Raw genomic sequence first — 12,210 nt, forward strand, 5'->3', positions numbered from 1 at the left:
CTGGAGGGCAGTCAGCTTGTAGGTGTGCCTGATGGGCCAGAGGGGAGAGCTTTCCTCAAAGGTCGCAGAGGGCAGGGAGGGGTCAACGCAGCAGGGTTCCAGGAGCGGCGTGAAGGGAGGGGTTGGATGATGGGTCAGTCCCCCAGGTAGAATCAATAGGATCTGCACACACAGACAGATGAGGGAAGAGCATGTCCATAATCTGCTGTGGGCTAGGAACAGTTAAGAGGGTGTGGGCCTTTCCAAGGCTCAGGCAGCGCAGATCCACTCTGTTCAGAAGTCCCCAGCCTTTACATCTGGCGCTTCTTGAAGACCAAGTAAGGCCGTTAGAGGATTAGGTCTCCGAACTGGAAGGCCCGCAATTGATAAAAGGGACCCTTTTCCTTTATTTCTTTCAGAAAGAACCCTGTTGCAGCTCAGTGGGACTAAACGGGAAGAGTTCTTTTGTGTGAGTTGAGAGTCCCCGAATCTGAGGAGGTAGCGGTCCCTGCATGTGAGGAAAATTCCTGCAAGGACATCTCTTGAACGCCTTCAGTTTTCACTAGTGTTTTTGACCAAAAAAAGCTCATCTGTTAAACAGGGAACAAGAAAGGGCACATGATTAATGAGCAGATGTCTCTATGATAGGGTTACACTGTTTTTCAGCTGCACCACGCAGCTTACAGGACCAGGGGCTGGACCAGGCCATGGCAGTAAGGGCACTGAGTCCTAACCACTGACCGTCAGGGAGTTCCCTAAGCTCAGTTCTTACCTGAGCACTTCAGTCCATTTGTAGCTGACAATACTGAGAGCCTGTTTCTAAGAAAAGACTTAAAACTTTGTTTTTCCTGAAAGTCAGAACCACATGGAATCTATATCATCTCTCATTACCTCCTTCCCCATTCCCTGCCTCCCATCCCCTTAGGAGCCACCCCTCAGCCTTCCTTCCTCTATCTCCACAGATATTTGTTCCATCACTGAAAAAGCAGAGAAAAAACAGGTCCTCCAAGACCACCCTCCCTGGACCCAAGCCTCACTCTGTAACCCCGCAGCAGCCTCCTCCCTACGCTGCCTGCCTCCCGTCCTCCTCTGAACTTGCTAATCAGGCCATACTCTGCAGCTGCTTTTGCAGAGGTTAACAATCTTCCCCTGGTTGAATGGCATCACTGACTCAATGGACATGAGTTTGAGTAAACTCCAGGTGTTGGTGATGGACAAGGAGGCCTGGCACGCTGCAGTCCATGGAGTTGCAAAGAGTTGGACACAACTGAGCAACAGAACTGAACTGAACTGAACAATCTTCCCCTAATGACCAAACCTATGTTTTCACCCCTCTGTAACCACTTCTGATTATTCCTCCACCTGCCTCATAACTCTTTCCATCTGCTCCTTTGCCTGCCCTTTAAACGCGGATTTTCTAGCATTCAGGGGGTATGGCCTTCTCATAGCTGTACCTGCAGGTACAGGTAGAGAGAAACAGACTTCTCAAACTCACGCCACACACCGATGACTCACGAATACCTCCTTGCACCTGATCTGGTCGGCTCAGCCCCAGGTCCCAGGTAGCAACTGCTTTGCAGCAACCCAGACATTTGTGCTGAGCTGTGTCAGGGACCAGCCTGACACCACCTTTTCACCTGCCTGCCTGCTGTTTTGAGTGTTCTGCTTGGGAAAATGTAAAGCCTTCCAGGGCGAATGTGGGAGTTGTCACAGTCTCTTCCTTTTCCTCAAGTCCTGGTGACTCAGACGGTAAAGAATCCACCTGCCAGGGCAGGAAACATAGGAGGCACAAGTTCAATCCCTGGGTCAGGAAGATCCCCTGGAAGAGGAAATGGCAACCCACTCCAGTATTCTTGCCTAGGAAATGCCCTGGACACAGGAGCCTGGTGAGCTACAGTCTATGGGCTCGCAAAGAGTCAGACCCAACTGAGCGACTAACACTTTCACATTCCCGTGGTCACAGTCTGGGGCCTCTCCCTCTGGCCGCCTCGTAGCTGACATGTACCCCCTGGACAGCAGCAGCTTGTCCCTGCCCATCCACTGCCTGTCTGGTCCTGCCCTTGAGCACATCACCTAGCTAGGATGGCTTCTCCGTGCTACAAAGCCAGGCGACTGGGTCTGCGCTCAAACTAGCCCATCTCTCAGTGAGTTAGCTCATCTTCTCTGGCACCTCTGGATCCATCTTTTCCTCTCTGATTTTACAGCACACTCACAGAACAGACACAGATACAACAGATGTATTACCAAACTAAAGTTCAGTCACCTGAAAAGCAAATTCACTGTACTGACACCAGGTCACGGTGAAGGAAAGTACAGCATTTACTTCAGGGCACCAAGCAAGGGAGTGGCAGACAAGCCTCAGATCTACCCCACTTTGGTCTTTGAATGAGGGTCCTTTTTTCAGGGGGAGAACAGAGAGGCTGGAATTAAGCGTCATCTTGTGACATTTCATAATCGTAGTTTCAACAGTCAGGGTGTTTCTGGCTTATGATTCACTCTCCAGGCGGTCCGTGCCTTGGGTGTCCATTAGGTCATCTTGCCCTGGAAACACAACCTGAGTTTGTACATGAATGATGAAATATCTATAATAGCAATTTTAGCACTTTAACCATGTTATCAACAACAGAATATGAGTCATCTGACTGGTTGATTAGTGTTCAGTGAACACAGTTAACACAGGGTTGAGGCTTCTCAGGTGGCTCAAGGGTAAAGAATCCACCTGCCAAGCAAGAGACTCAGGTTCGATCCCTGGGTCGGGAAGATCCCCTGGAGGAGGGCATGGCAACCCACTCCAGTATCCTTGCCTGGAGAATCCCGTGGACAGAGGAGCCTGGCAGGCTACAGTCCATGGGGTCACAAAGAGTCGGACATGACTTAGCGACTGAACAACACCGGGTGGAGGTCAAAGGGGATGAGAAAGGGAATAAGGTTTCAGATGGAGAAGTTAATGAGACTCAGTCAGGGGACCTGGTTTCTGGGGGCTCAGTTTCAGACACATGCCAGCAGAGCCTCACCCAAAGCCAGGCTGCCACTAGCCTTCATATTCCTGTCTCTGCGGTATGAGCGTCTGGAAGGTGCCTCCTCTCCCATCTGGGGGTGTGATTCAGGGCTTCACGCTTTTCCACACCCAGGGCCATCCCACCCCTGCCCTGCCTGCAGCTCCACGTGCACCCAGCTGTGAGCTTCGGGCTGTGGCGTGTCTGCCCCCTCCACTCCTGGCACCCCAGCTGGGCTCCTGAGCACAGCACCTAGGCCAGCATCAGAGTGCGTTATTTGATGTCTGTCATCAGAGAGTCTTTCTTCCCCCAAAAGGGTTCCGTGAAGAATGTTCAGACAGGTGGCCAGTGCTAGCGCTCTGTTGTGGTGATTTTTGCTCCAACAACAGACACTGATTCCATCTCCTCTCTCTGATCCAGTGTCAAGCATCCGTGGCATTCAGGAAGAGGGCCCCCCTGATGCTCAGCTCCTGAGGCTGGATAACATGCTGCTGGCCGAGGGCGTGTCCAGGCCGGAGAAGCAAGGGAGGGGCGCAGCAGCAGCGCCAGACGGCCGTCCCAGCAACAGGGGCCTCGAGCACTCTGGCTACAGGGCCAAGCTGTCCCATATCCGACAGGTGTACCACTCCGAGCTAGAGAAATACGAACAGGTGACCTTTCTGCGTGGAAGAGTCTCTATCACGGGAATGCACATGTGTCAAAGGAAAGCACAGTGGACACACTGCCTTCCCTGGGCAGCATCAAGCGGAGAGCCCGCGAGCTTGGCCTCGTAGCCGAGGTGGCCGATCGGACCACAGCCCCTTGCCCTCCTTTCTCAGTAGCCAGCCTGTGTGAGAGGCTCGGGGGGCGGGGGCTGGTCCCACACGGGCCCCGGGCCAGCCTGCCAGGAGGTCACCTGCTGGCATGTGTGTCCCCACCCCAGGCTTGCCGCGAGTTCACCAGGCACGTCACCAGCCTCCTCCAGGAGCAGAGCAGGGTCAGGCCCGTCTCGCCCACAGAGATAGCGCACCTGGTGGGTGTCATCCACGGCAAGTTCAACAGCATCCAGATGCAGCTGAAGCAGAGCACCTGTGAGGCCGTGATGACCCTGCGCGCGAGGTTCCTCGATGCCAGGTCAGGCCCTGCCCCCAGCCTGTGACCTCAGGAAGAGGCAGCAAGTCCTGCGCTGGTATGGGTCTGAGTTACGGGAGCCTCCCAGCCTAGGCGGGGGCTCTGTAGGTGCGGCCCTCACACAGCCTCCAGGGAGGGTATGAAGTGCTGACTGCTGCTGAAACAGCCTCTAGGAGATCAGAGATGGGGATGAGGCCCCGCGGATGATCCCTGGCTGAGGCTGTCTGTCTTCTCAGGCGTAAGCGGCAGAATTTCAGCAAGCAAGCCACAGAAGTGCTGAATGAATACTTTTATTCCCATCTGAGCAACCCATACCCCAGTGAAGAAGCCAAAGAGGAGCTGGCCAGGAGGGGTGGCATCTCGGTCTCGCAGGTGACGGTCCTTCCCCGCCACAGCTCCCTGAACCCAGGAGGCACACCCAGGGAGGTTCATGAGATGTGTGGTGCAGGGGCTGAGTGTGGCGTGCAGCCACAGCCGAACATGGAGAGCAGCCTCGGAACTGGCTGTCTGGGCTCAGGTCCTGGGTCTGTGCTACGAATGTGGGCACAGTAGCCCACACCGACCCTCCCACGCTCCCTGAGGACATGGGTGTGAGTGTGCGGTCGTGACACCACTGAGTAGTGATACTTGGTGAGTTGTAGTCAGACTTTTTTTAAACCTTACATTCTTTGCTTATGTATTTAGTTTTGGCTGTGCTGGGTCTTCACTGCTGCACAAGCGTCTCTCTAGTTGTGGCGAGCAGGGCTACTCTTCATTGCAGTGCACAGGCTTCTCATTGCAGTGGCTTCTCTTGTGGAGCACGGGCTCTAGGGCAAGCGGGCTTCAGTAGTTGTGGCTCCTGGGCTCCAGAGTGCAGGCTCAGTAGTTGTGACACATGGGCTGAGTTGCTCCACGGCATGCGGGATCTTCCTGGATCAGGGATCGAACCAGTGTCTCCTGCGTTGGGAGGTAGATTCTTTACCACTGAACTGCCAAGGAAGCCCAGTCATTAAGATTTAATATTCTCATATCAGAGGGGTGTGCTGTGTTCTGTCAGATGGATGGGGTGTAAGCTTGGGGGAAGAAAAAGAGCTTGGAGCAAGATTAGGACTTAAAGTGATAGACCAGCTCTCGTGCAGAAGTACCAATTCAGTTATCCTGGAATAAATTCAGGTGTGTGCATTACCTGCTAGTTTCTCAGACAGTCCAGTGTGTGTCTGAGGGTACAAGACAGGCAACAGCTGGCTCCAGATGGGAAATAGGAGCGCAGGTTGGAGAAAAGACCTGGACAACTTCCGGCCACATTGGGATGACTGTTCATCTCAGTGGGATTGGGGTGGAGTCGGGGCTAAGGCGAGAGCCCAAGAAATACGTCAGAAGGTTTTGTTGTTTGTCTTACTGACTTTTGTCTGCGCTGGGTCTTCACTGCTTTGCTCGGGCTTTCTCTAGCTGCAGAGAGTGGGGGCTACTCTAGTTTCACTGCGTGGCCTGGACCTCGTGGTGGCTTCTCTTGCTGTGGAGCTCCACAACAGGGGCGCTCCGGCTTGGGCTTCGTTGCTCTGAGGCATGTGGGATCTTTCTGGACCAGGGATTGAACTCATGTCTCCAGCATTGGCAGGTGGATTCTTAACCACTAGCCCACCAGGGAAGCCCTTTCAAAAGGTTTTAAAATGAGAACAGTTAAGTACAGGCAGGCCACAAATGAGAAACGGGCCAGGCAACACCCACGGGGCAGCGTGGGGGTCAGACCTGCCTCTGGCCACAGAGAGGGCCGTCAGGGACCTGGACTCAGTAAGCGGGACCACCTGCCTGCAGGCAGCCACCCCCTCCCCATGTGCTGAGGGAGAGGCTGAGCTTCCAGCCCGGTCAACCTGCACCCTCAGTCACCACCCTCTGCCCCAGTCCCTGCCTAGCCCAGCAGCAACTTGGGGACAGTGGCACTCAGGAGCCCTGCAGGGTCCCACAGGCAGCGAGGTCTCACGGGTGTCCTCACTCACCCGGAACTGCCGTGGTATCCTCAGCGCTTCGGCCAAAACCGAAGTGAGGGCTGCACCTCTAGGACCTCGAGGCCCAGAAGAAGTGGGAGGCATGGCAGCCCATCTGTCCCCGGGAGCAGTTGTCTGGAAATGACCAGATTCACTGCAAGGCCTGCTGCCTCAGACAGCAGGCGGGTCTGGGGTCTACACTTCATCTGGGGAGAGAGTTTGTGACAAAGGTTTGAAAAGCACTGGCCACATTCCAGCGACTCCTGCTCGGTGGCTGGGCCCCAACATCCCCACCCCCCACCAGCAGCGGAATTCTGTCCTGGGACCCCTCCCCGCTGCGGCGGCTCCTCGGGAGAGATGGCTGACAGCTGAGTGGGGCTCCAGATCTGGTGCAGGCTGTGAGGTTCACTTAAGGAGAAAACAGTGGAGCAACATTAGGCACAGTTGTTGCAGATGAGACTGTGGATGTTTCCAGGATGGATCAGCTGCAACTGCAGGCTGAGGAGGCCTGAGGGGGAAGGACAGGAGAGCTGAGCCCATGGACGGGGCAATGGGTGGAAACCTGAATGGCTAAGCTACATGGACCAAAGGGACTGGGCAGGGAGTGGCCGGGGACGCCGAGCTATGGTAGCCTTGCAGGGAGGGCATCTCGCTCCTGTCCAAGGTGCTGGGACAGACCCTGTAGGGAGGGCGGGCCCCGGCCTGAGCCAGCTCCCCCGCAGACACCCACTCGGGAAGTCTGCTCTTCGCCCCTCTAAAATGCCAGTTGAATTCAACATGGAAAACTGCTCGCCAACATTCTTCTGCAAACTTCAACACAGACGTGTGGGTGCATTCCTTGGAGGTAAGTGGGAGCCAGGTGCTTACCTGGCTTGGTTGTGAGCAGGTCACACTCACACCGAGGCAGGAGAGTTGAGAGCAGGGAACACACATGGGGCTTTTTCTGTCCGTGGTTGACACTCAGAGGATTACAGAGGGACATTAAAGAAACTAATTTTTAAAGGAGAAAAGGTCATCCACTGTCCTGCCAGGCAATTCAGCTGTGTTTCTGTTCACGAAAATGCACACGTCTCACGTGTGCGTGAACCTGCAGGCCCAGGCTCCCTGCTTAGGGATATGCGGCATGTCCGGTTGTGCACGTCTCCATGCTCTTGCCGCTGGGCGCTGTCCAGCCTCCCCCCCAGCCAGGGGACGCTTTCGTTGTCACGGTTCTTGAGGGGAGGGGAGGGCGCACCTGGCCTCTGGCGGGTGGAGACCAGGGATGCTGCTCAGCAGCCTCAGGGCCCAGGACACCACCCGCCCAGAGAGCAATCCACAGGCAGGAGCCCTGCCCCAGAGGGCTCGCGCAGAGGTGCTGTTAGGGCTGGGCCCCTGGGCTGGCTCCGGCTCCGTGCTTAGAAGACGTGTGACTGCAGCTCCCTCCCAACCAAGACTGAAGGCTGCCTGCGCCCCGCTCCGTGCTCAGCTCCTCCCCTGCTCTGTCAGGTGGTCCTTTATCCTTGGAGAAGCTTTGGATTCGGCTGTGTTCTTTGCTTAAATTGCATTCCCAGAAACGCGATTGCTGGTGCACGTGTCCCGCGTCAGGAACCAGCCTGCTGCCTGCAGTGAGCAGACATTGGTCTCTCCACACATGCGAGTGACACGCACCTGCTCTTCTCCCACCTCCATCCTCATCCCAGGCTCCAGCAGCGCCTGGTCCTCCCCCTCTGTAAGCCACACCGACTCCAGGGCGCCCCCAGCACACGGCAGACATCTCCCTGTGCCCAGGGTTCATCAGCGCCAGCTCCAGTCTCAGCCTCTCACCCCTCCTGGGGCCATGCGCCGTCACTCAGCAATGCCCTCATGTCATGTCTCATTGCTCCGTCAGCTTTTCCAGCGACTTCTGCCTCTGTGTGTCCATAGGTCTCCAACTGGTTCGGTAACAAAAGAATCCGGTATAAAAAGAACATGAGGAAGTTTCAAGAAGAGGCTACCATCTACACAGCCAAGACGGCGATGGACGCCACCGAAGTCAGGGGCCCAGGGCGCCAGGCCAGCTGCCCATCGATTTCCCACTCCAGTGAGTGAGGCCACCCAGCCCAGCTTGGCGGCTCCCCGAGGCTGGGCGCGCTGAGCCACGACGGGCCCTGCACACGCCTCTCTCCTCTGCTCACACGGTGGGGTTTCCGTTCCCACTGCTGATGGTCCCCGTCAAATCACACAGCCCGGCTGACTGGGCGGGTGCCACGGGGACAGGAGGTGCACCCCAGAAGGCTGGTCTCCCCACTCACACAGGTTGCGGGACGGCCGGGGGCCATGGGAGTCCCGTTCATGGCCTCTCCCCGACCCAGGGGGCTGGCGAGTCCCACCTGAGGCGTCACTGCGCCTCCCGGGGCAGGAACACTGGTCCTGACCCCTCCGACCCCTGCAGGCTCCTCTGGCCCCTTTCCGCTGACCAGCCCTGGGGACACACTTGTCCGCCTGCAGACGCTGGCCTGCCTCCAGCCCACGCCCCGGAGAGGCGGCCTGCTGGCCCAGGTGAGTCTGTGGGGCCCCCAACCCAGTGACGAGCAGGCATGGAGCCCCACGGGTGGCAGGTCCTTGGGCCTGGCGGCCTCCGCAGGCTCTCATGCAGGGCGTGACACCCAGGTGGGCCCGCCAGGCCCTCGTCACGGGGATGGTGCAGGCGGGCGGAGCTGCCTCAGGGAGCTGGGCACCGTGGGCCGCTCCGCAGAGACCTCGGTCCTCATAGGACTCGGGGGCACGGCCGGCTCTGCCTCTTGGGAAGGGGCCCTCCCTCCCCGAGGCAGAGGCTGGGGCAGGAAAATGAGGCCCTGGGGGGCTGGAGGTGCAGCACCCTGAGTTCAGAGCCTTCAGCATGCCTCGCCGTCCCAGGCACCCACTGCTGGCGCCCAGCTGGGCCAGAGTGGAGGTTCATTTTAGTGGCTGGGAAGAGCATGGGCCTCGGAGCGTGGCTGTCTCAGGATGTGGCCTCAGGAAGGTTCTCAGGGTGAGGGACGCCATCCCTCTCGCGGCCCCCCACTGACAGCCATGGCGGGGGGCGGCTGGGGGCCGGGCCCACACTCAGGACTGTCCTGCTGAGCTGTGAGGTCCCGGTGTGACATGGCCACGCAGCAGTGGGCAGGGTCTTACGCAGCCAGACTGTTTGCTTCAGAGTCGAATCTGCCTCCTCAGCGTACCCCTCTTAAAGACTCAGGGAATGGATGCCTCCTGCTGCAGTGCATCCCATCACCATGGCAACCCCACGGCCCCCAGAGAGCACCTAGCAGAGCCAGCACTCTGACGCCAGCAGGTGGCCAGCTCATCCTGCTCTGCGCTTGCCCAAGGCCCAGCGCCTCGAGCACAGTAGGGGCAAGCCTCTGAGAGTGACTTGGGGTGAGGGGGGGTCTATGTAGTATGTGGGAAAGTGCGGGCTGTGGTGTGCACACCCAGCTGTGCCCCAGTCCCCTGGCCCGGGCAGGCACAGATGCTCTTCCCGAGAGAAGGTCTCCAGACTGAGCACCCCCGCTCCCCCCCCCCCACCCCCCACCGGCTCCTCAGCCCTGAGCTGCCCTTTGGCTCCCAGGCCCACACTGGGCCCCAGGCGGTCACCTCCCAGGCCTGCCAGTTGGGCCCTCCCCTCCTCACTCATATCTTCCTGCTGGGGTCACAGGCCTGTGGTGTCCGTCCGAGGGCAGAGTGTGTCCCCCTGCGGCCGGCGTCCCCACCCCGGTGCTTTGAGACTGAGGCTGAGTGCAGCAGCGCCAGCCTTCCGATCCTCTTGCCCAGCACGGCCCTCTGGCAGGCCCTGGGGACATGTGGGAGGCAACAGCCGTGGGGAGAGCAGGAAGGGAGCCGGGTCTGGGCCTCGTGGGGCTGCAGGCATCAGAGGGTGCAGGCAGGGGGGTTCAGCCTGTTCAGGAAAGTTTGAGAATGAGGGAGGAGAAGGGGAGCTTGTGCGTTATTGCTCTCGTGGGCTGCAAACAGGACTCACCTTGGAGCAGGCAGCCATTGTCAACAGTGGTTTCCATGATGGTGGCGGTCTGTGGATGGACACCCCACGGTCACGTGCACCAGTACATCCCCGCAGCACAGGCAGAGCCCCCCCGCCAGCGGCCACGGGCCCTCCCCTCCTGACTCCCAGTCAGACGCGCGTCCTGCTGGGTTCCCGAACCTCCCGCTGCCCAGCACATCTCACCGCCATCTCTCAGGGCCCACTGTTAGCTCCCGGCCCGCCCGGGCCTCCCTCCCCTCTCCCCGGCCAAGGAAGCAGGTCCATGTGGAGGCCAGCTGCGACTCAGGGCGGACCCCTGCGTGCCCCCTCGTCTCCTGGCTCCTCTCGCAGTTCTCAGCACGTCCTAAGGGACGTGGAGGCTGGACGGGCCACCAGTCTTCACGGCCCCCTCTGAAGCTCTGTTTCTGTCTTTTCAGGCCAGGGGCGGCTGGCCGGGGAGGCAAATGCCAACCGCTTCACCCGCTAGCAACCCCGACAGTGTCACCTCAGACGCATCTAATTAAGTGTTGGGGCGAGCAGAAAAGAGGACGTGTGACCTGCCCTGGTTCCCTGGCCCTCGAGTTCCTTCAGAAAACCCAGAGCTGACGGCAGAGGGCGCCCCGTGAGCCGCCGGCCAGAGACACCAACGCGGTCGTCTGTTTACGAACTGGGATTTGAAACGGCTTGAGATGCAACTTGTTCTCCCAACTCTTGTTTTTATATTTATACATATATATATATATATACAGTAATTTTATGGTTAAGACTATGAACTATTTCTAGAAGAAATTCTGGCACCAATTCTGCCATTAAAATTTTGGACTGATTTTACTTTTGCCGCCATTCACCCCAGATCTGTTGTTGGCAGGGGCTGACAACGCAAGCGCAGTCGTGTGAGTTGTGACCTTCTGCTCACTGCTCTGTCCCGGTGCCAACTCGCCCAGACACTGTCTCTCTCCCTGACTTGCGTTGTGTTATGAAAATGCAGTTTTGATTTAAGTCTTGTGAGCTCAGGGTTTTCCCAGAATTAGTTTTTGGCACTTTTCGTTCTTCTGTTAATACAAGTTCTACCATTTTCAGCTGAAATGTCATTCCAGACAATAAACTTCCCAAGCACTTTCCTGCCTCTGTGCTCTTGAAATCCCGCTCGCCTGAGGTTCGTGCTCAACTTGCCCCGCCTCCCAGGTGTCCCTCTGTCCCCTCACCTGGTTCCTCCTCTGCTTCAGCCTTCAGGTGGGACCTTCGCTCCATCTCCTCTTCTTCTTGCCCTCCCTGGGAATGAAGATGGAAGAGCTGGGGACTTCCCTGGCGGTCCAGTAGCTAAGACTCTGGGCTTCCAGTGCAAGAGGCCCAGGTTCTATCCCTGGTCAAGAAACTGGATCCCAAGTGCCACACTGGAGTTCACATGCCGCACCTAAAGTGCCCCACGCCACAGCTGAGGCCTGGAGCAGCCAAATCAAGATGGCAGGGCTGGGCTGTTGGAAGAATTAAATGAGCCTGCACTGGGGCAGTCAGGGCCCTGTTGCATCTGCCCATCAGTCTGCGCTACCGGGGCCCTGGCTCCACACTACCAGCTGACTCCACGACTAGCTCCTGAATTTCCGTGCAGAGGGTTTCTTCTCTGCACACAGTGTGTTCCAACTCCCGCACGCCTCCCCACAGCTCACCCCAGATCCTGGCCAGTTGACTGCGTCACTGTTCTCCTGGTTCTTGGCCTCCAAGCCCTCCCATGTCTCCCTCCTGGCTCCCCCCCTCCCTCCTGGCTCCCCCCCTCCCTCCTGGTTCCACCCCTCCCTCCTGGCTCCCCCCCCTTCCTGGTTCCACCCCTCCCTCCTGGCTCCCCCCCCCCCCCAGCTCCTGGCTCCACCCCTCCCTCCTGACTCCCCCTCCCCTCCCTCCTAGCTCCACCCCTCCCTCCTGGCTCCCCCCCCCCCCAGCTCCTGGCTCCACCCCTCCCTCCTGACTCCCCCTCCCCTCCCTCCTAGCTCCACCCCTCCCTCCTGGCTCCACCCCTTCCCTCCTGGCTCCTCCCCTCCCTCCTGGTTCCACCCCCTCCCTCCTGACTCCCCCTCCCCTCCCTCCTGGTTCCACCCCCTCCCCTGGCTCCACCCCCTCCCTCCTGGCTCCCACTCCCCTCCCTCCTGGCTCCACTCCTCCCTCCTGGCTCCACCCCTTCCCTCCTGGCTCC

General features: G+C 58.3%; 1 protein-coding gene across 1 annotated transcript in view; it reads left to right on the forward strand.

Moving 5' to 3' along the window:
- The window catches only part of PBX4 (PBX homeobox 4), a 50,255-nt gene extending 39,167 nt beyond the window's left edge, over positions 1-11,088 (forward strand). Inside the window, exons 3-8 of the mRNA XM_065931419.1 lie at positions 3,396-3,625; positions 3,898-4,088; positions 4,322-4,457; positions 7,952-8,108; positions 8,460-8,566; positions 10,460-11,088. Coding sequence (XP_065787491.1) covers positions 3,396-3,625; positions 3,898-4,088; positions 4,322-4,457; positions 7,952-8,108; positions 8,460-8,566; positions 10,460-10,546 — 908 coding nt within the window. The 3' untranslated portion in view covers positions 10,547-11,088. The remainder of the gene's footprint in view (positions 1-3,395; positions 3,626-3,897; positions 4,089-4,321; positions 4,458-7,951; positions 8,109-8,459; positions 8,567-10,459) is intronic.
- Positions 11,089-12,210: the final 1,122 nt, after the last annotated feature.

The sequence above is a fragment of the Muntiacus reevesi genome, chromosome 1 (assembly GCF_963930625.1).
Source record: "Muntiacus reevesi chromosome 1, mMunRee1.1, whole genome shotgun sequence".
Lineage (NCBI taxonomy): Eukaryota > Metazoa > Chordata > Mammalia > Artiodactyla > Cervidae > Muntiacus > Muntiacus reevesi.